The sequence below is a fragment of the Danio rerio genome, chromosome 7, assembly GCF_049306965.1.
Source record: "Danio rerio strain Tuebingen ecotype United States chromosome 7, GRCz12tu, whole genome shotgun sequence".
Classification (NCBI taxonomy): domain Eukaryota; kingdom Metazoa; phylum Chordata; class Actinopteri; order Cypriniformes; family Danionidae; genus Danio; species Danio rerio.
Genome location: NC_133182.1, coordinates 15,116,601 through 15,141,115, shown reverse-complemented (window position 1 = coordinate 15,141,115; position 24,515 = coordinate 15,116,601). Strand labels below are relative to the sequence as shown.

Sequence of the window (24,515 nt, the reverse complement as noted above, 5' to 3'; positions counted from 1 at the left end):
TTATTTAGTTTGCTGTTTATTTGTATTTTTAGTTTAATTAAATTTTAATTTATTTAATTTTACAAATTTATTTTACACTTCCATTCATCATTCACAATACATATCTCACCGTTTTCATTAGTTAGAAAGAACATATAATAAAGCTGTAATGATGTGAACAATTTTATTTTGTTTTGTTTTGTTTTATTATTTCCTTCAAACTAATAATTTATTATTATCATGTGACCAGAATTTTTTTTATTATTATTTATTTTGTAATTTTTATTTTATTTTATTTATTTTTATAATTTTTATTTTATAAATTTTATTACTTTACTTTATTTAAATAAAATGTAATTGTTTACTTTATTATCCATCATCATAATCATTATCATCATCATTATTATTATTATTATTATTATTATTATTATTATTATTCATTTATCATTAATTATCTTTATTATTTTTATTGTATTCACTTTTACAATTTTTTTTATTATTTTTATTTAAATCTAATTATTTACATTTATTATCATCATCATCATTATTATTAATATTATTTCTATAATAATTATTTTTATTATTTTTAATTTTTAATTGGTATTTTAGTAATTTTATTAATTTACTTTATTTAAATTAAATGTAATTATTTATATTATCATCATCCTCTTCATCATTATTATTCATAATATTATTTATTTATTTTATTATGAATTATCTTTATTATTATTTTTATTGTATTTATTTCAATTTTTTATAATAGTTAATTTGTTAATTTTATTCATTTACGTTATTTAAATTATATGTAATTATTTATATTTATTATTTTTATTTTTATTATGATTATTATTATTATTTTTATTATTATTACTATTATTGTTGCTTCATTTTTATGATTAATTAGCTCTTTTATTTTTTTTGTTGTTTTATTAGTTTTATTCTTTTACTTCATTTAAATTAAATGTAATTATTTACATTATTACTATTGCTATTGATTTTATTCACTTTTATTATTAATATTGAACCTTTTTTGTGCCACTTAAATGTTAAAATCCACCATAGGGTTTTTTTTTTTTTTAAGTCACATGGTTAAGTTCTCTGAAACTCTTTTTAAACCTCAAACACACACACACACACACGCGCAAACACACACACACACACACACACACACACACACACACACACACACACACACACACACACACACACACACACACAAACACACACACCTGAACTGAGGGCTTTTATTCCCCCAAGCACCAACACAAACCTCAATGTGTGTCAGAAGCTCAAATCCTCTTCCCCTTGTTGCTCGGCACAACAGACTCATCAAAACCTCACACACACAAGCACTTGAATTTTAGGTGTGTGAGATCATAGCTGACTCTTACTGTTAGTTTATGTCACAAGATGCCTAAGTGGATGAAAATGAGGACTGTGTATGTGTGTACGGAGACATCTTGGCATCAGTTGACTCATTTCAGTGTGAGTCTTGAGTTGCACACATCTGAGGTACTTTTTTATGATTTTAGATATGAGATTTAGTATTATAGTGTAAATTTGTGGAAGAGTTCTTAAAAGTCATCATGTATGCAAATGAGAATATCAAGGTTGTCCTTTCTCAACGCTTTTTAAACTTTATTCATTATTCTCTAAATGTCAAGGACAAGTTAACCTTTATTCAGGCACAGAGTTTTATATATTCATTTTTTGTGGTGGTTTGTTTTTTTCCCTACATACGTTTAAGCATACTGGCTGCCTCAAACAGTTGCATTTGATTGGATATGGGACATTATTTTTAAGTAGTCAATGACGAATGAGAAAACCAGATTATTTTTTTTAAGGATAAGTGTTCTACTTCTTCTTTTACTTCTTCTTCTTCTTATTATTATTATTATTATTATAATTGTTATAATGATTCAAAAAATATTTTGTTAATGTAAACAAATATACAATATTATATAAATATTAATGTAAGAAAAAAACCTTTAACTTAAATTAGAAATGTTGCCCTAAAACTACCTGAAAAAGTGCGCTTTGAATGTAATGTTATTTGCTAAAACTATTTTTGTCATGAAAAAGACATAACCATATAAAACTATGACTGTCAACAAAATAAAATAATATTAATGTGAGTTATTTTATTTAAAACAGTTATTTTTTATTTAACTTTTATTTTTATTATTTGATTTGATTTGATTTAATTTTTCCTATTTATTTCCAGTTATCATTCACAATACCCCCTGTGTTTATCAGTAGATAGAAAGTGTAATCAAGCTGTAATTATGTGGAAAAACTATTTGTATTTTATTTTGTTTTATTTTATTTTATTTTGTTTTGTTTTGTTTTGTTTTGTTTTGTTTTGTTTTATTTTATTTTATTTTATTTTATTTTATTTTATTTTATTTTTCCTATTTATTTCTAGTTATCATTAACAATACACATACCCCCTGTGTTTATCAGTAGATAGAAAGTGTAATCAAGCTGTAATTATGTGGAAAAACTATTTGTATTTTATTTTGTTTTATTTTATTTTATTTTGTTTTGTTTTGTTTTATTTTATTTTATTTTATTTTATTTTTCCTATTTATTTCTAGTTATCATTAACAATACACATACCCCCTGTGTTTATCAGTAGATAGAAAGTGTAATCAAGCTGTAATTATGTGGAAAAACTATTTGTATTTTATTTTATTTTATTTTATTTTATTTTTCCTATATATTTCTAATTATCATTCACAATACATATCCCCTGTGTTTATCAGTAGATAAAAAGTGTAATCAAGCTGTAATTATGTGGAAAAACTATTTGTATTTTATTTTATTTTGTTTTATTTTATTTTATTTTTCCTATATATTTCTAGTTATCATTCACAATACATACCCCCTGTGTTTATCAGTAGATAAAAAGTGTAATCAAGCTGTAATTATGTGGAAAAACTATTTGTATTTTATTTTATTTTGTTTTATTTTATTTTATTTTCCTATATATTTCTAGTTATCATTCACAATACATACCCCCTGTGTTTATCAGTAGATAAAAAGTGTAATCAAGCTGTAATTATGTGGAAAAACTATTTGTATTTTATTTTATTTTGTTTTATTTTATTTTATTTTTCCTATATATTTCTAGTTATCATTCACAATACATACCCCCTGTGTTTATCAGTAGATAGAAAGTGTAATCAAGCTGTAATAATGTGGAAAAACTATTTCTATTGTATTTTATTTTGTTTTATTTAATTTAATTTAATTTAATTTTTTCATTTTATTTTTTCGTTTGCACATTTCCATTTATCATTCACAATACATAACCCCTGTGTTTATCAGTAGCTAGAAAGTAAAATCAAGCTGTAATGGTGTGAAAAACTTTTTTTTTTCGTTTGAATTTAATCAATTTTATTTAATTTAATTTTTATTTAATTTAATTTATTTTTCATTTGCACATTTCCATTTATCATTCACAAAACATACCCCCTGTGTTTATCAGTAACTAGAAAGAAGGTATAATCAAGGTGTAATAATGTGGAAAACCATTTTATTTTTATTTATTTTAGTTTTTTGCACATTTCTGTTCATCATTATAAAAATGTAACAAATAAATTAAATAATAACCAAATAAAAGAATAAATGGCCAGCATGTTTTTCAGTAGAACCCCTGTGTAAATCAGTGTTGTGATTCTCAGGGGTCAGTACATTTAAAGTATAAAAAAGCTGTGATGATGTAAAATGTTTCAACTTTTATTTTTAATTTTCTATTTTATTGCATTTCACATTTCCATTCATCCTTCACAATACACACCCAGCATGTGTATATCAGTAGCACTGTGAATAATAATTTTTCATCTTTCTGTAAATCTGTTTGTCAGGGTCAGGGGTCAGTAGGAGGAGGTGACAGCACCAGCGAGGTCTCGGTCTCCTGCTCCTCCACAGACGACACAACCAGCGTGGGACGTCCCAGCTCGTCCGCCGAGAGCTCAGAGGAGTCCCAACTCAGAGGAGAAGCGGAGGACGAGGCTAAAGACAGACTAACAGAGACGCCGCTGCCCGCTTCTCTCTTCCGCTCCTCTGGACGACCCCTCTCTCCCTTCCGCAGACACAGCTGGGGTCCTGGAAAGAACCAGGCGGGAGAGGAAGAAATGAACCAGCGCAGGTACAACGCTCAGTTTATTCATAAAGCAGGTTAATACAAAAGTTTGAGATTTGTGATTCGTTACACCATTACAAAATAACAATAAAAGTCAAAGCAAAACAGTAAAACAATACAGAATAAAATCGCTTCCCTTGCCTTAAGACAAATTAAATATCCAGTAGTAAAAAAAAAAAAAAAAATTCTTCAATCAATAATCTCTCAGCACACAGACCCCAACCTCAGATTCAACAAGACTCTCAATAACAATCTGTTTCATCATTAAAAAAAACCTTCAAATGTCCAAAATTGTAGTAAAAAAATCTAATTCAAAACTATATTAAAGGAAATAAACTAATAATAATTAATAATAATAATTCCTTACATTTATATAGCGCTTTTCTGGGCACTCAAAGTGCTTTAAACACAATGGGGGGGTTTCCTCATCCACCACCAGTGTGCAGCATCCACCTGGATGACGCGACGGCAGCCATTATGCGCCAGACCGCACACCACACACCAGCTGAGTGGTGGAGAGGAGACAGTGATGAAGCCAATTGGAATATGGGGATGGTTAGGAGGCCATGATGGACAGAGGCCAGAGGGCAGATTTGGCCAGGATGCCGGGGTTAAACCCCTACTCTTTTCGAAGGACATTCTGGGATTTTTAACGACCACAGAGAGTCGGGACCTCGGTTTAACGTCTCATCAGAAAGACGGCGCTCACTGAGCAGTATAGCGTCCCCGTCACTATACTGGGGCATTAGGACCCACACAGACCGCTGGTTGGTCACCCCCTGCTGGCCTCACTAACACCACTTCCGGCAGCAACCTAGCTTTCTCATGTGGTCTCCTATCCAAGTACTGACCGGGCGCAGCCCTGCTTAGCTTCAGTGGGCGACCATGTGAGAGTTGCAGAGAGCTAGCTGCCGGCAACTAGTTGCAGAGAACTAGCGCAGGTACAATGCTCAGTTTATTCATGAAGCACTTTAAAGTAAAGTGCTGGATAAGTTTCAGAAGTGCTTAAATTTGACTTGAAAATACATTTATGTAATACATTTTATTTGAATAACAAATAAAATAATAATTATTATAAAATCAAATGTAAAAATACAATAAACAATTTTATTAGTTTTTTATTTTGCATTACTGTAATTTTTGCATGCTGTAATGTTTCCTTAAATAAATGTCATTATTTAACCAGCGCAGGTACAACGCTCAATTTGTTTACAGTTGAAGTCAGAATTATTTGCCCCCTTTGAATATTATTCTCTTTTTTTAAATATTTCCCAAACAATGTTTAACAGTGCAAGGACATTTTCACAGTATGTCTGATAATATTTTTTTTTCTTCTGGAGAAAGTCTTTATTAGAATAAAAGCAGTTTTAAATTTTTAAAACTTTTTAAAATTTTTAAAATTTTTAAAATTTTAAAAAATTTTTTAAAGTCAAAATTATTAGCTCCTTTAGGCATTTTTTTTTTCGTTTGTCTACATAACAAACCATCATTATACAATAACTTGCCTAATTACCTTAACCTGCCTAGTTAATTTAACCTAGTTAAACCTTTAAATGTCACTTATAAGCTATAAATATAGAAGTGTATAGAAGTGTCTTGAAAAATATCTAGTAAAATATTATTTATTGTCATCATGGCAAAGATAAAATAAATCAGTTATTAGAAATGAGTTATTAAAACTATTATGTTTAGAAATGTATTGAAAAACAGAAGTTTAAACAGAAAATCTAAACAGAAATTAGGAAAAAAAAATAAATGGAGGCTTATAATTCTTACTTCAACTGTATAAAGCTTAAAATGACGTCACTCACACTTAAGGCTGATTTATACTTCTGCATCGAGCGCACGTATGCTCTGGCCGTGTCTTTCGCAACTACGCGTAGCGCAAGCTCTGTGATTGGTCAGCTTGGTAGCGCTGATGAGTGTGGGCAGAGATGAAAGCCTCGCGAGCCTGATGGAGCGAGTGTTTACAAGTGTGGAGTCTCGTGAAGGAGCTCCAGATGGAAACTGTTGTTTTATGTTTACCTTATGATTAATGTTATTGCATGTTTGCCGATTCCCTACTCAAAATCAGTGAGTTTGAGCCACTTGCACATTAAGGTAGCGCTCAGAAAAAAAAAACACTAGCAAAGAAACTCGACACAGAGGAACATAAACACCCACTGCCAGCTAGCGTTTCGGATGTGTTATTACAGAGGAACACAAACAGCACGCAGAAGTATAAATGCACGGCAACGCGCATTGCATGCCCCGTGGTTTAGGCCGATCACCTGACGCAGAAGTATAAACAAGGTTTTAATGGTCATGTGACACCTTCATGCATCTTCAGTCATCCAACAACACTCTTATTTGCTTTGACTCGTTTTCTTTAAGTTTTGCTTTTACCCTTTTGGGAGACTCTTTTTTTTCCAGATTTTTTATGCTATTTTACACTCAAAAAAAAAACTTACTTAAAAAGCTGAAACAACACAAATTTTGAGGGTTTTTTTGAGACAACAAAATTGTTTTATGTTCAATCCACTTAATTTGTAAAAGCTTATAAATGTTTACTTAATTCTTTCATTTTGACCATCACAAATCAATTGTGAAACCCGGCATTTATTTATTTTTTTTACAGTGTACTTCATATAACTTCATATAACTTCATATTTCCATGTCATCTTATACCTCTCATCATCTTTTCATTTTCAGTTCTGTGCAAAACGCAGGAGAGGGGAAGCCTGTGTTTTACAGAAGAAGGTATCTTGTTTTCTTGTTTTTTTTTTTTTTTTTTTACACTATTTTAATTGTATGTTGATCCCTATAGAGCACAACGGTAGCTGTGGTTTCAAATTGAATGTAACTTGTAGAAATGTAAATATTGCTGTAATATTTTAAGAATAAAGCAAGTTTTAAACCTGTTCGAGAAAAAGAAAGCAGAATAGAAACACAGTTGTCCCTTCCCAGGAACAGATGCAAGTTTATTTGTTCATTCATTTTCTTTCGGCATAGTCCCTTTATTTATCAGGGATCACCACAGCAGAATGAACCGACAACTATTCCAGCATGTGTTTTATGCAGCACATGCCCTTCCAGCTGCAATCCATTACTGGAAAACACCCATATACACTCACACACTACAGCCAATTTAGCTTATTCACTTCGCTTATAGCGCATGGCTTTGGACTTTGGGGAAAACCGGAGCACTCGGAGAAAACTCACGCCAACACAGGGAGAGCATACAAACTACACATAGGAATGCCAACTGGCCCAGCTGGGACTCGAATCAGCAACTTTCTTGCTGTAAAGTGACCTAGGTAACGACTGAGCAACAGATGCAAAGTATTAATTATAAAATGATGTCTCCGAAAGGGAGCATTTTCCATATTTTGGGACATTGCGTGTGTGTTGGTATATTACATCTGTGTGTATTTTATTCATAAACTCGTCACACTACTAACACAACCAGGCCTCGCCCCACTGGTCATCAATTGAAAATAACAGTTTACTGTTTACTGATATAGAGAATGAATCCCTTTGGAATGACTTTGTAACTTTGCAGATGATTTTTGTGTTTAACAACATTATGCATTCTGAAGGAAATTCAAAATATAGCACAATTACTTATAAAGCATTACAATGTTTTCAAATGTTTACTTCTGAAACCCTACCGTTGTGCTCCAAATCTACATTGCAAAAAATAACATTTTTCTTAAAGATTTTGTCTTCTTTCTAGTGCATTTTCTAGACAAGTATTACGCCCCAAGTCTAAGGGAAACAAAAAGGGCATAATAAACTAAGAAAAAACAAATGTGTTGGGGTGGTGGATTTCCCAAACTAAACAAAACTTAAAGCAAAAGATTCCCTTTGGTTGACAACCAAACTCACACACTCAGTTGAGAGTGTATATGAATATATTTATCATAGAAAAATGGGGTTAATATAAATGAGCAGTTCGTCAGGGTGACCACAGGCCAAAATAACAAACAAAAGAATCTATAAAATAAATCCACTAAATTACCTATTACTATTTAAAGAAAAATACAAAAAAATCTTACCTTACTCCCTAACATAAACAAAGTCAAGAGTAATCAAATAAATAGGCAGGTCACCCCTACACGCTCAAACTCTCAAAAATATTTTAACATATGATCGTCATCAATACAAGGTTGGTTGATGGTCGTCGGCCGGAGGGGTGAGGGAAACCCAGGAGCTCCACTCCAAACACCGAATGCACAGAAATGAGCTCCCCGATCCCTGCCGGAAGCTCCTTTTTATACATGCTTTTGCGACCAGCAGCCAATCAGAACAGGGAATCACGCCGGTATGGGAGCCTATAAGACAACAGAATAACAACAAGAAGGCGGGACAAAAGAAAAAGACAGAGTACAATCCGTAATAATAAACAAATAAATAAACTTCTGTCGTAACAACAAGTAAACAATATTGTCTTGTTTTCAGAAAAAAAAAATTTAATAAATAAGAAGACAATTATTCAATTTTAGTTTGGGAAGGCCATTTTTAAGACTGTGCCCCTGACGGTGATGGAGAGAAGGAAACACACACACACACACATATATATATATATATATATATATATATATATATATATATATATATATATATATATATATATATATATATATTTATATATATAGTCTTATATAACACTTTTGCAGGGATCTTGTTTTACATACTATCTACATCTAATTTAAAATATAAACTCATGAGACATTTGGCTTTCAAGACAATTTTTTTCTAGGTTATTACAAGGCTGATTACATGCATGATTACATTACAAAAAAAAAGATGGTGCTTGTAGCTCACTGAAGTCACCATCTTATGTTACTGTACTGTAGGTAGGTGTCAACCCCCATAAGTGAGGTGCTGGCTAACAGGTCAAGTGTTCTTTATTAAAATAAGCAAAAAAACAAAAACTGCCTTAAGTTAAATCAAAATAACTTTTCTAGTCGTCTCAACTTATACCAGTTAAACTGATTAAAAATATTAAGTTCAACTTTCATTCTGTATCTAACAACAACATTTTTGAAACCTGATTAAATGATTATGGTTAGTTTAATAACATAAAGGCATTTGCTTTCATTAAATGCCACTCATTTTTTACTATGTGATGTTAGCAAAATAATCTGAAAGTGATTTCATTTTTATTCTTATTAGATCCCTGATTATTATAAAATAAAAAATAATCATACTTTTTGAAAATATTTGTAAAAAAATGCTGTTTGCATACACTACAAGCAGATTATTTAGCTTGTTTTATAGATAAACGCTATTAATTTGGACTTCTAAAACAAATAAAAGCAGTAATGATTTTAGTTTAGTTTAATTTAATTTATTAAGCACTTTCAAAACAGCAGGGGCTGACCAAAATGCTGTTTATAAAAAGCAAAATAATAGCTAATTCTGCTGCGCATCCCTGTGTGTGTAAAAAGCAATGTGTGTGTGCGTTTTTGTAACCACTAATGCGCTCTTTAAATAACAAACCAAAATTAATAAATCTGGGCAACACTGTGGCTCAGTGGTTAGCACTATCGCCTCACAGCAAAAAGGTCGCTGGTTCGAGTGCAGGCTGGGCCAGTTGACATATCTGTGTGGAGTTTTGCATGTTCTCCCTGTGTTCGCGTGGGTTTCTTCTGGATGCTCCGGTTTCCCCCACAGTTCAAAGACATGCACTACAGGTGGATTTGGTGAACTAAATTGGCAGTAGGGTATGTGTGTGAATGAGTGTGTATGGGTGTTTTCCAGTACTGGGTTGCAGCTGGAAGGGCATTGGCTGTGCAAAACATATGCTGGATAAGTTGGTGGTTCATTGTACTGTGGCGACCCCTGATTAATAAAGGGACTAAGCTGAAGGAAACTGAATGAATGGATAAATAAATCTGCGCCTCTGGCTTTAGACTAGCTTTCAGTTAATCAACGATTTGATCAAAGTAATAAATAATAAATAAAGGTACAAAGTTTAAAAATAGCAATACCGTCTCATTGTATCAGGACGGAAGCTTCTGGAAATATGAACTTGTAGACATTGCAACTAGGATCAAGACAAAAACAAAGAAAATATATATCTTTTGCAGTGCAATATCTGTAAACAGAGTATTTACTAAATAACTGCTCATTTTCCAAACTCTACTACCCCTATTACTGACCTGTGTCCCCTTTGGCGCCCCCTGTATTTTGCCCAGTTTGAGCTGGTGTCCCAGTGAACCCTGCCCAGAACTGGAAGAGATTAGAAAACTCATCAGGTACTGAAAGTGTATGAACGCTTCCTGTAAACGCACCTGAAATCCCGCCCCTTTTGACTAGCACAAAGAGCTTTGCATCTACATTTGCATTACCTGTTTGTCTGAGGGCAACACCAGCCGCTTGTTTAGGCCTTCAGTGCAGAAGACGATGGCTTATAAACCTTAGAAGTGTTGCTGCTGTGCAGTTTGTTTTGTAGCTTTGCTTTTTTTTTTCTTCTTGTATGATGACTAATATTTTGGTTGTCGTGTCTGGTACGAATGTCAGGTAAGAGGAAGTTTGTTTGAGTAAAATGTGAAATATTTCATGTGACTGGTTCGACAGTTAAAGTAGGTAATGTCAACTGAAGGGGTTTTAAAGTCAGATTATATAAAAATAATCAGTGTTTTCAGTTTTTACAGTTTTTTATTTAGTTGTTTTTTTTTATTTATTTATTAAATATTTATTTTTTGATATGTCAATGTAGTTGTGTCTTTGTACTGTTAGGTTTTTGAAGGTTTCAATATTTATTTGTTTTGTTATGTTCGATTTTTGTTTGTTTTTGTAAACGGCTCATTTTTTTTTGTGCATGTAATTAATTTCAATTCATGTTTTTCTTTTAACTAGTAAGCTATTGATTACTTAAAATAATGATAAATTAGAAGCCTAATATTATTGTGATCTCTATATTAGTTCAAATGTTCAGTACAATGACAAAAAATATTTCAGGCAAATACAATTTAAACATAATTTACACTATTTAAAATATAATGCAATATAATTTGACATGATTGCTGTAGGTAATGTCAATTGAAGGAATTTTTAAATGTCAGGTTATATTGAAAGAATCTGTATTTTCACTTTATACAGGCATTTTTAGGTGTTATTGTTTTTAAATTATTATGTTTTTTTATTTAGACATTTTAAAATATATTGTGTTTTTGTACTGTTTGAAGGTTTTTCATTTTTCTTCATTTTTGTAAATGTGGTAGATTTAGTTATCTTTTTTTCAGGTTTAATGTAATTGTGATCCTTACAGTTTGCAGTTTGAAAGTTTGAAGTATTTTATTCACATTTTTTAAGCAGGACTATCATTTTTGTGCATGTAATTTATTTAAAAAATATGATTATTGTTCTTTTTATTTGTATTCATTTTTGTTTTTAAGCAAATTATTGATCTATTAAAATAATTACAAATTAGAAGGACAATATTACCGTGACCTTTATATTAGAGTTCACATGTTCACTTCAACTATGAAAAATATTTTAGCCTTTTTTAAACATAATTTACACTATGTAAAATATAATGCAATATAATTTGACATCATTACAGTACTTAATGTCAATTGAAAAATTAATATTGAAATGTAATTTTTTTATGTGTGTTTCTTTTTATTTTTAAGTTATTGAGTTATTTTAATAATTATAAATCAGAATAATAATATTTTTGTGATCTCTGTTCAAATGTACAAGAAAAAAAGTAATATATTATAATTTATTTATTTTATTATATGTAGATATTAATTCAGTGTTTTAAACATCCTTTAGACTAGCAAATTTGAAAAATATAATCCAAAATCTACTGTGGTAGCCTTTATTTTCACATCTTACAGTGTATGCAAAGTCTCACACATATCACTCATCTTTTAGCATATTGTACTTTTCATTGTGCTGCTTTTGAGCTTTTACTGTATATCAGCATATCTATGGTTTTTAGGATTAGACTTGGTTTCTCATAGCTAAAGCTGTTTTGTTGGTCAAATGCACTGTTTTTCTTGTTAGTCTGTAAAAATTTTGATTTACATACAGTACTGTATATAGTCCTTAAAGTACTGAAGGTGTTCAACTAAAATATGGTTTGACTCATTGTTGAAAGGATTGGCTGTTAATTATATTACAGTGATAACACCAAATATTATATTATTGTGTGGCTAAATAAGTTCTAATCTTTTGTTTTTAGTGTGGACACTTCTGTGTGTAGTGTACGTTCGCTTTGCATGTTTTGCATCAGGTCAGTCAGTAGTAAACCACACAGACAGACACACCTTTCTGAGAGAAAAGGAAAACGTTGATGGTTTATTTGTTTGGATGTGAATAAAAAAAAACTGTTAGGTTCTACAAGTTGTTTTGGAAAAAATTATACTTGTTTTTAATAGAAACAATTTGTGCTTCGCAGCTTTGCTTTTATGTATGTCACTTTAAATAGCGCAGCTAATTTCTCAAAGCTTTCAGTTTTTTGCTTTTGTTCGATTTTTGCACTTATTAATTAACTTTTCTGGTGTATTTTTTGTTTTTCTGAATTTATTAAAAATATTTTTCTTTTCATTTACTTGTTTATTTTTCTTGCATATTTATTATAACATTTAGTTTTGTTTTTCTTTATATATATATATATATATATATATATATATATATATATATATATATATATATATATATATATATATATATTAATCCTTTTCATCTCTAGTTTTTTTTTCTCATTCACTTTCTTATTTGTAATATTTTCACCATTTATTTTTGTTGTATATTTAGTTTTTTATGTACAGTATATTTTTATACACTATAATTTTGCTTATTAGAAAAAATACATCTAAAAATGTGAGGATTTTTTTATATTTATTTTTATTATTTTTGGTTATATATTTGGGTTAAATTGTCCTTTTCACGTTTTTTTAAAAATATTTTTTATTTGTTTTAGCATTTGCAATTTGCATTTTAATTTTAATTCATTTTAATTGCAATTTAATTCCTTTGTCATTATTGTAGATTTATAAAAAAAAATATTTTTGCATTTTCCCTTTTATTTATTTTAATTGTCTTATTGTTTTAGTTATTTTTTTGTATTTTTCTTTATTTCATCTATTCATCTATTGTTTGTGATGAATAGATGATATTTATTTTATTTATTTAGGTTACTTACATATTTATTTTGTTTATTTTTCTATTTTCTATTTATATCAATTTTCCTACTTTATATATTTTTTAATTTATTTAGCTTATTTACGTATTTTTATATATTTTTTATATTTTTATATTTTATGTTTTTATTTTATTTAATTAGTTTAGTTACTTTTCTAATGTATTTATTTTTCTATTCTTTATAATTTATTGAGTTTAGTTACGTATTTTTCTTGTTTTTATTTTATTTTTTTATTTTTCTAATGTTTATTTTTCTCTTTTATTTACATCTCATTTATTTATCTATTTATTTATTTATTTATTTTATATATTAATTTATTCTTAATTTTCATCTAATCTAATCATCTATTTTTTATTAATTTATATTTTTATTCGATATATTAGTATATGCTTTATTTAATCTAATCTATTTATCTATCTATTTATTTTGTTTATTTACATTTTTGTTATTTAGTTTATTTATCTTTTCTAATGTTTATTTTTCTATTTTATTTTCATCTCATCTATTTATTTATTTTTTATTAATTTATATTTTTGTTTTATATATTAATGTTTTATTTATTTTCGTCTCATCTATTCATTTGTTTATTTGTTTTGTTTTGTTTATATATTTTTATTTATTTATCTTATTTATTTATTTTTTGAATGTGTTAAATTTTCTATTTCTACTTCATTTAGTTAGCTTAACTCACTCTTCTAATGTGTTTTTTGTTCTCTTTTGTTTTGTAATTTGCTAACTCCACACCACTGATCTCTGTGCGCCTCTGTATCCTGTGTGTAGTTACAGTCTAGAGGGTCTGGCAGCCGGGATCGAGGATGGCAAACGCTGGCGGTCTGGAGCTCCGTCTAAAGATCAACGGGGGGTTCAGCGTCAGGACAGCGAAGACAGAGGCTCACTCATGTCCCTCACCGAAGAAGGTCCCGAATCCGATTTAGGAGAATGCAGAAGTCCAGGCATTCAGGTGAGACATGAGTTTGAGTTACCTTTACAAAGCATGACATTTGACTTCAAATAGCAGAACTATCTGGAAGGGGAAATTGAAGCTCAATGATTGTACTTCTCTATTTTTTTTTTTATTATTATTTAAATAAAAAGTCCTCTAGCTGCTTTTTCATAGAATATTTGTTCTCTATTTTCATGACAGCACACTAGGTAGGAAGCCTCGTTTAAGCCATTTTTTCTCAACCACGTTTCTGGAAAAACACTGGTCTAAGGCAGGGGTCCTCAAACTTTTCAGCAAGTCACCCCCAAAATGACAATGCCAGTGACTCACGACCCCCAATATCCTCTGAGGGGGGTCATAAATACAGTGGTTAGAAATGCAAATGCACACACACACACACACACACACACACACACACACACACACACACACACACACACACACACACACACACACACACACACACACACACACACACACACCAATAGTCCCAAGTCTATTCTTCATTTCATTTTTAATCTATGTCAGTGCTGTAAATGGGCCAGACAATTTAACCTGATGTTATAAAATCAGTCTGCATCTGACGCTATTGCTGTGTCTTTAATATGATGTAAGTACCCCAGGGGTTTGCAATTCAGTTAAACTAGTAACTATAAGCTACTATAGTAACTATATAGTAACCATATAGTAACTATAAACAACTATTTTTTTCTCTTCAGTAGTTTATGGATAAAATATGGTAATCCTTATGGTTTGATAAAAATAAATAGATTTTTGGAAATTACCAGGCGACCCGTCTTCATTGTCCCGTGACCCCTCGGGGGGTCCTGGCCCCTACTTTGAGAACCACTGGTTTAAGGCAAGACTCTGCAGTTCAACAGAGTAAATAAATAAATAAATAAATAAATAGCTGGGTAATTACTATCACTATACTTCCCCAGTTGATTGGTTGCATTAACAATTTTTTTGCAAGAATATTTTTTTGGTATTTTTTATTTTTTTATTTATTATATTTAAATACGCAAATCAGGCATCTCTTTTACTGTATAGTCCAAAAATCTGAAAATTGAATGGTCATTTTTTGTTTTGTTTTTTGTTTTTGTTTTGAAGTCAAAGTTTGTTTTTTACTGAGGGGATTTTGGAAATCTCTTTTATAACTTCATAATTCCAAAACAAAACTGCAAAGAATCATGCAAAATATTTTTGTGCACTGAAATGCATATAATCGGTCAAAACTAAGTAAAAAAAATAAAAACTACTTACACTTTTTGCTCTTTGTTATATTGCAGCCATTTGCTAAAAATACCTTTTTGATTTAATACAGTCATGAGTCTTTTTGGGAAAGATGCAACAAGTTTTTTTACTCCTGGATTTGGGGATCCTCTGCCATTCCTCCTTGCAGATCCTCTCCAGTTTTGTCAGGTTGGATGGTGAACATTGGTGGACAGCCATTTTTAGGTCTCACCAGAGATGCTCAATTGAGTTTAAGTCAGGGCTCTAGCTGGGCCATTTAAGTACAGACATGGAGTTGTTGTGAAGCCATTCCTTCGTTATTTATCTGTGTAGTTAGGGTCATTGTCTTGCTGGAAGGCAAACATTTGGCTTAGTCTGAGGTCCCTAAAGAAGGTTTTTGTCCAGAATATCTCTGTTTTTTGGCCGTATTCTTCTTTCCTTCGATTGCAACCAGTCAGCCTGATGCTGCAACTGAAAAACACCCCAACAGCATGATGCTGCCACCTCCATGCTTCACTGTTGGAACTGTATTGGACAGGTGATGAGCAGTGCCTGGTTTTCTCCACACACTGCTTATTATTAAGGCAAAAACGTTCAATCTTGTTCTCATCAGAGCAGAGATTTCTCGCCATCTTGAAGTCTTTCAGTTGTTTTGTTAAGCAAACTCCATGCAGGTCGGGTCACTCTGCCATAAAGCCATGACTAGTGGAGGGCTGCAGTGATGGTTGACTTTCTACAACTTTCTCCCATCTTCCGACTGCATCTCTGGAGCTCAGCTACAGTGATCTTTAGCTTCATCTTTATCTCTGTCACCAAGGCTCTTCAACCATAGTAGCCCAGTTTGCTGACTTTGCTCGGTCTGCTCTAGGAAGGGTTCTGGACGTCCCAAACGTCTTCCATTAAAGGTTTATGGAGGGCACTGTGCTTTTAGGGGCTGCAGAATTTTTTTTTATAATTATTGCTAGATCTGTGCCCTGCTACACTTCTGTCAGTTCCTTTGGCCTCGTGATACTCATTTGCTCTGACATGCCTTGTGAGCTGTAAGATACATGTGTGTGACTTTCCTAATCAAGTCCAATCAGTATAATCAAACTCAGCTGAAGGCGTGAAAGCATCTCAAGGATGATCAGAAGAAATGGACAGCACCTGAGTTAAATATATGAGTGTCACAGCAAAGGGTCTCATTTTTAAAATGTATTATTTTGATTGCAGAAATCCAGGAAATATCATCAGTTCCGAAACAGCAGTTCATCCGTGACGCTTCCTCTCACAAAATCAGTCTCCATGCTGTCCATCAGTCAACGGGACTTAGATGGTAAGTAGCATTTCTGTCTCCCATAGATGAATTACATTATGGATTTATTGCTCTGTTGATTAAAAAAAAAAAAAAAAAAAAAAAAAAAAACATGCTATATGAAAAACTGATTTTATAATTACTTTATACTGATTCATGGTTTTGGAATTGATGGACTCAATATTAATTCATTTTAGCATTCTAATAAGCAGCAACAAAGGTGTTGCATCATTACATACCTTATTATGAGGATGTTATGATAAAATGAACTCAGATAAACTACGTTGTCATGGTCATGTGTTTATTAATCCTGTTAATTCACACAAAAGCAGTTTAATCTTCTGTTTATCCTACAAACGCTATAGTGATTTCCCATGGACCCTTTTTCACAAGTCTCTTCAAGCATATCTAAATCCATATGTTTTTAATATTTAGATTTTAAAAATAAGTTATTTATGTTTATTCATGAATGTATTATATCACCTTTGCAAATAATTAAAAAAACAAAGCAAATTACTGCTTATGACACAGTTCCTAATGCAGTGTCTATGGACAGCAAAGTAATTTTGGCTTTGTTTTCTTTTCTGGCTACAATTTCAGTCTCACACAGTTTTTTTTTCTTTTATGATTTCAGCAAATAAGATTGTAGAAAATATTTGTTGTATTCTTCCACTCACTGTGCTCTAAGTTTACCCAACTTTGACGACTTCCGCTACTGAGAAACCTGGAAATGTGAAAAGGGTCTATTAAATGGTATTTCTTAGGTTTCTACAGGGCATATTTGGTTGTTACTTGCAACTCGCGAAAGAGAGAGAGAGAGAGAGAGAGAGAAAGAGAGCCCTCTAGCCTTATGGAGGAGATTTACTACTGATCAGATCACTTTCACTTTGTCACATGTGCAAGATAATTGCAGATTTTGCTAAATGGAAAATGTGAATTTTATGTTGATTTGCCATTCAGCCCTAGCAAATTGTCAATTTGGAGGCAATTTCAGATCTTGTTGCCTTTGAATCAAAGAATCAGCCCTAAATTTGTCTTAAACTTAACTCCCCTCTCACTGGCTGTTTCTCAGTTCCAAGAATGCAGAGAACGAACTTGCTTTCTTGTAAAGACCGGTCTTGCCAAGTTACCTCGGATGAACGAATTTGGCAGACCGCAAGAACAGAGAACGTGTCCTGTGAGAAATAAGATGTTGCGTTCTTCCTGATGGTCACATGACCTTCACACATTTTTAACAGGACATTAATTAAACATTACAGCATTCATGCAATGATTTATTTTTTCCTCTTTTCACAATATATACAATGCATAAAGACCTTACAGATATATGTTTCACAATACAAATTAAACAGATTTTAATATGAACTTCAGCAAATAAACACCCTTAATGTGCTTATGCCTTTATTGAGATTTTCATATTAATGTTTGCTTTCAACGTTTCATTTAGGGAAACTACTGAGACGAGCTAATTTTCTGAACTTTAATAATAAATATATTAAATGCTGCGCTTCCTACCTCCTTGATTAGGCCGCAATGACTTCTGGGACTTCTCGAGTGAGTTTTGAAGTCTGCATCAATGCGTCCTAGATATCAAGAACACGTCCGGGAACCTTCACGTGTCTGCCATTCTTGCAGTCTTGAGTATTGAAACTGAACTTTGGCAGTTGATGATGATGTTACACGAGGATGCAAGAATGCTGAAGAACACATATTGAGAAACAGCCAGAGTTTGTTTACATGTACGGTATAGTTGAAGTCAGAATTATTAGTCCTCCTAAATTACTAGCCCCCCTGTTTATTTTTTCCCTAATTTCTGTTTAAGAAACAAACGGTTTTTTTTCAACACATATCTAAACATAATAGTTTTAATAACTCATTTCTAATAACTGATCTAGACTTTGCCATCATGACAGTAAATAATATTTTACTAAATATTTTTTAAGACACTTCTATTCAGCTTAAAGTGACATTCAAAGGCTTAACTAGGTTAATTAAGCAAGTTAGAGTAATTGCGCAAGTCATATAATGATGGTTTCTTCTGTGGACAAAGCTAAAGGGGGGTAATCATATTGACCTTTAAATTAAAAAATTAAAACTGCTTTTATTCTATTTTTATTTATTCTTTTTTTCTAGCTGAAATAAAACAAATAGGACTTTTTTCCATAAGAAAAAATATTATTTGAAATACTGTCAAAAAATCAACCCGGGCTCATTGTGGAAACATAGTCCCGCGGACGTTTCTGGAGACCGCGGAATACGTCCCGGCGGGTACGTACGGCTGCAGTTTATGTTTTCGCAAATCTGCGAGAGGCCGCTGTTGTGCACTTTTTGCACCTCAGACGCCTCTCGCGAGTGTGGTTCACGCCTGCGCTGTTCTCGCGTGAACCCACCGGAGGCCGCTGTCCGACTGACCGGATGATTGACTGCGCGACCGGCCAATCGGCCGACCCTCCTTCCCCAAACCCAACCAATTTTACCGATCGACCCGCCTGCCCGCTCGCTTCCCTAAACCCGAGCAACAGTTTACAAAAAGCCGTTAAAAAAAATAAAAGCCCCGATTTTTTTTATTTTTTTTTCTCTACCGCGTTTTTGGATTTTACCGCGTTCTCACCCTGTCACGAAACTCGTTCAGTTAATTTTTGGGATTCTGTTTTTGTCTTACCTGATTGCTGGAACTGCTCTTCCCCGGACTCGAAACCGATCGCCGTGGTCAACTCCTCTCTGCATCTCGAGCCTGCCGACGTACACGGTGAGCTGAGTTGACAAACGGGTTGCAGCGGGGAAGCCCTCCACAAGGAGGTAAGGCAAGCGCAAAAGGGAACAGCGTCACACTGCCCCGCAGCGTTTGCTTGAAAAAAATAAACACGGCCTTACGTACCCCCTGGGACGTATTCCGCTGTCTCCAGAAACATCCGTGGGACTATGTTTTCAGAATGAGCTTGGGTTGCAAAAAAAACCTTGCTCCATTAAGCATCACTTGCGAAACATTTGAAAAAGAAGAAAAAAATTCACATTAGGGCTAATAATTCTGGCTTTAGCTGTAGGTGATGCAGTATTGCATCATTTGTTTTCTTAGTCTGGTTTGTATTTGTTGTCCTCCACCCGTTTCTTAGACCCCTAAATATTTTGCTTTAATAAGCACTTGCTCTGATTTTTCCGTCCCCAATGCGTCCGTCCAGCAATAGGAAGGATTCGGAGAAAGAGACGGATCTCTTTTACCTTCAACCTCTCACCGATTCTCCCCAAATCTAAAAGTGTCATTACTGTCAGCTCTTCATCTAGTGATGAGGAGGACATCATAAGTAAGTTAAATAGTAAATGAATAGTAGCATGTTGTCCCTAGATGTTACTGTAAATTACAGTAGAAGTAGAGATGATCTGAAATATGCTAGCCGCTTTTGTTATGCTAGCTTTTGTTAGCGCTATTACTCCAGTTTTTTAATCATTTTAAATCACCATGCTATTGTTAATTAAGGAGTCAAACTCATGCTACTTGTGGACAAAACAGACACTTTTATATTATGAATGTATTTTATTTCATTTCAATAATGTTTTATCTATACTATGTGGTGTTTTGATGAGATTTTGTGTCGCTAAACAATATTCACATCAACATTATGGATCATTTACTTCTATTTAATCATTTTAAATGGAAGGAGAAAGATTAAAATACATTGAACAGGCAAAGATGAGTAACACCTTATTAAATAAATAATATATAAAGCAATCTGAAATACACTCAAGCAAGTATTTAGGCAGAGAGATTTATGTATTCTGATTGTATATAACATTTCCGTGCATTTTTCTTATATTATTGTAACCCAGGGGTGTCCAAACTTGGTCCTGGAGGGCCAGTGTCCTGCAGATTTTAGCTCCAACTTGCCGCAACACACCTGCAATGATGTTTTTAGAAAGCCTAGTAAGAGCTTGATTAGCTCGCCGAGGTGTGCCTGATTGGGGTTGGAACTAAACTTTGCAGGACACCGGTCCTCCAGGACCAAGTTTGGGCATGCCTGTTTTAACTTAAATGAACTAATAAACTTTGTCATTGATATTTATTAGATAAACATATAGAAAACAAATAAGAACAAGATTTATGTAATAATATCAAGTTCATCACATCTATTTTTAAATTACTCTACATTCATACATTCTCAAAGCCAGATTGCAGTAGAATGTAAACTGACTTTTGCAGCATGGGACGTGTTTCATTAATTGTTATTCGTATTATGAAGTGTTTCGGTCCTTTATTCATGTTTTTAAAAGCATGATAGAGATTTTGTGCTGTCTATGAATGTGCTATGGATGTATGTCCCCACCAATGTCAAGAGCAAATCTACACCCTTGGCTCTGGGAGTCATATTACTTTAGATGAGTAGTAGTCGTTGAGTCAAACGCACAATCTGTTTGCAGACGGTTTTGCATGTGTACGTAAATCAGGCTCTGTCATGAGTGTTTGTTGTCGGTGATGTGCATTTGACTCAATCGTTGTACTTACAGGCATGACGTCATTCAGCACTGCTGGTAATATGGGATACAGGTAACATCGATATTTTATTTCATTGTGTCATTGCTGAAAATGATTCATATTTGTTACAATAACTCGTTTCTTTCAATCCTTAAAAAAGCATTACAGAGGAGGAACCGGGACCTTTAAGAGGAGATTTTGAGAAAAGTTCTACCAAAGTGAGCCGGACGTTCAGCTACCTGAAGAACAAAATGTACAAGAAAGCACGAGTAAGTCAACATCAATATTTTTTTTTTTACTGTTTTATTAGTCATTTCCTCTCCAGCATGAGTGATTAGATAATCTGATTCATTCATACTGATGACTGAGTGTGAATTATCACTTCGTCAGTCGAATGCAAGAAAGGAATTTATCGAATATTGACCACTGTTGAAATAAATTGTGCTAGGGGTTAAAACAGGGTCTTCTGGTCATCAGAGGAAAAAAGACTGGGGAAGGAGGCACAATGATGTTTCATCATTTGCTGTTAGATCAGCATTTTACCCATTTAAAGGAACAGTGCTTTATTTACAAACAGCAAAGATGTAACAAGGTTCTAATAGTTTTAGGTTTTTCAATAGTTTTAGTTTTTATTGTAGTTTTGACTTTTTGTTTTTAAATCCAGTTAGTTTTAATTTATTTTTAGAGGCAGATTTACTAGTTTTTATTCGTTTTTATATTTTGAAACTGCTTAGTTTAAGTTTAGTTTATATTAGTTTCGGTATTATTTTTAGGTTTTTTTTTTCTAAATAAGGATATTTTCTAGGTGCAAGATCCAGAATCATTAGAATAAATATTATATAACTAAAACTAAAGATACTTTTTTTTTGTATCTTTTTTGTATCTTTTTTGTATGTATTCAGAGGACACATAACCACTATCATCTACCACTACCCATCTTCAAATTCAAATACGACCGCTCACAAGATAGCTGCTCTTAGTACAATATGTGTGCAAGGCTGCTTCTGAGGTTAGATACACTGTAGTGATGGAAAGTTCAGATCTTTAACACAAACCGTATCTTTTGTGACAATCCTCCCATGTTAAGACTGAACATACCAAACATTTGTGGTCAACAATCATAATTTCCGTCTGTTAAAACATCACCATGATCTAAAAAGTTCCTTATAATTACGTTTTGCAACCCAACTGTATCATGATTCACTTAACTCTATTACAATTCTGTTATGAAATAAATGTATGTTTTTTTTTGCCAGATCCTTTCAGCCCATGATGCAGTTTATTCAAGTTTAGTTCAGTCACAGCAGGCTGTCATGTACTGTTTGTGTGTGTTTCACTGAATCATGCATGTGCAGCATTACCGGTTCACCACTTTTCAAATCTGATCACAGTGTACTGTTCTAATAACTAAAAACCTCATTATATATTGGTTTATTTCAAGTCAGAGAGAGAATTAGGCCTGTTAAAAAGTCAGTAGTTTGTGGATAAGAGTGCTTACTGGAGACGTGAAAAGTTTTTTAACCGGTTCACTTAGAAGATACAGTTAAAAAGAACAATTCGCTATCACAATCACTAATACGAAAATAAAACCCATTATTCGGCACGCCTAACATTGCCGATGGTGTCCGTATCCCTCAAAGTTGTTTAGAAATAAAAGTTTAGAATTAGTGTGACCAAAGTGCCTTTAAGAAGTCTATAGTCTTTGGTGTGACACAACGTGTACCCGTGTGTGTTCCTTTGATGTACCATTGATGCTTCTTACGTCCTTGTCGCAGCACAAGTGGCAGCCAAAAGTTTTAGATTTCAGTTGTGATTAAGCCCCCAAAAGCAACTGAAGCCTCATTTAGAGCTACACATTCCATTTTTAAGAAAAACATCGCATTTTCAGATTGGAAAGCAAAACTGTGCTTAAAGACAAGAACGGATTTAATCTCAACTCTCTCCAATGTCAAAATTGGGACAACTACAATGGTTAGAAGAGTGTAGGCTATGTTAAAAATGCTGTAGATTTTGTGATAATTTCAGCAAAATCTGAAAATTTATGTTAAACAATGGATAGTCTGTACAAACATGGAACAACGTAGTGCATGATTTGTTAAAAATTGTTAGTGGCTAGTGAAAATATTGTAGAAGTGATCATTTAAAAATGTAAATACTTGCAGAGATTTAAAGAAATAAAGTGCTACATATTGATATTTCTCAGTTTCCTACTTACAAATCATTGTTGACAACTATTGTGAGAAATCATTAACATGATCAGTGTCTTCACATAGATGAATATCATAAATTATTGACAATAACATATAATCAAAAGCAAATTGAGCAAAAAAAAAAAAATCACCACTAATTTGAGGTGTTTCAAATGCAGCTTCTATGGGACAGGACAGTAGATTTGATGCTGTTCTTTCTTCTGGCTGCTACTATCATTATCACACTATTTTTTCCTTTTTCTGAAAGTCTTTCAAACATTATAGTGGAGTTTTTCTTTTATTATTTCAGAAAATAGGATTGTAAAAATGTATTTGTTATACTCTCCTATTCACTGTTTTCCCAACTAGTATGACTTTTGCTACTGAAAAACCAAGAAATATGAAAAGGGTTTATGAATTACATAGCTCAGAAAGTATACTGTAGTTTAAAATGCTATTAAAAATTGCAAAGTGTAGCACTTACTTGGATCACAGAAAATTGGAACAGATCATTTAATCCAAGTTTCTTTTCAAATCATGTTACGATTATAGGTGTTATTATCCTAATATGTGCCTATCAGTTAATATCAGTGGGCAGGGGAAACAAGCACTGCTCTATCACATTGTCCTAGGAGAGAATCCCGACTTCCCTCTCCCCAGACACTTCCTCCAGCTCCTCCAGGAGGATCCCGAGGCGTTCCCAGGCCAGCCGAGAGACATAGTCCCTCCAGCATGTCCTGGGTCTACCCCGAGGCCTCCTCCCGGTGGGACATACCTGGAACACCTCTCTAGGTAGGCGTCCAGGAGGCATCTGAAACAGATGCCAGAGCCACCTCAGCTGACTTCTCTTGATGTGGAGGAGCAGCAGCTCTACTCCAAGCTCCTCCTGAGTGTCAGAGCTCCTCACCCTATCCATAAGAGTGCGCCCTACCACCCTTCGAAAGAAACTCATTTCGGCCGATTGTATTCAAGATCTCATCTGTTCGGTCATGACCCAAAGCTTATGTAAATAAGCCTTTTGGCTCAGCTCCTTCTTTACCACAATGGACCTGTACATTGACCGCATTACTGCTGCCGCTGCACCAGTCCCCCTGTCAATCTCACGTTCCATCCTTCCCTC

General features: G+C 32.9%; 1 protein-coding gene across 7 annotated transcripts in view; it reads left to right on the top strand.

Annotated features, from left to right (window-relative positions):
- The window catches only part of LOC108190639 (A-kinase anchoring protein 13), a 95,147-nt gene that overhangs the window by 27,303 nt on the left and 43,329 nt on the right, over positions 1-24,515 (top strand). Inside the window, exons 4-11 of one of the 7 annotated variants that reach the window (XM_073908104.1) lie at positions 3,849-4,132; positions 6,818-6,865; positions 10,309-10,368; positions 14,049-14,229; positions 16,657-16,759; positions 19,918-20,040; positions 21,239-21,278; positions 21,367-21,475. In XM_073908104.1, the coding sequence (XP_073764205.1) occupies positions 3,849-4,132; positions 6,818-6,865; positions 10,309-10,368; positions 14,049-14,229; positions 16,657-16,759; positions 19,918-20,040; positions 21,239-21,278; positions 21,367-21,475 (948 nt within the window). Of the gene's footprint in view, positions 1-3,848; positions 4,133-6,817; positions 6,866-10,308; positions 10,369-10,503; positions 10,634-14,048; positions 14,230-16,656; positions 16,760-19,917; positions 20,041-21,238; positions 21,279-21,366; positions 21,476-24,515 lie in introns of those variants that run through there. The other 6 variants (XM_073908105.1, XM_073908106.1, XM_073908107.1 and 3 more) reach the window with 6 other exon arrangements.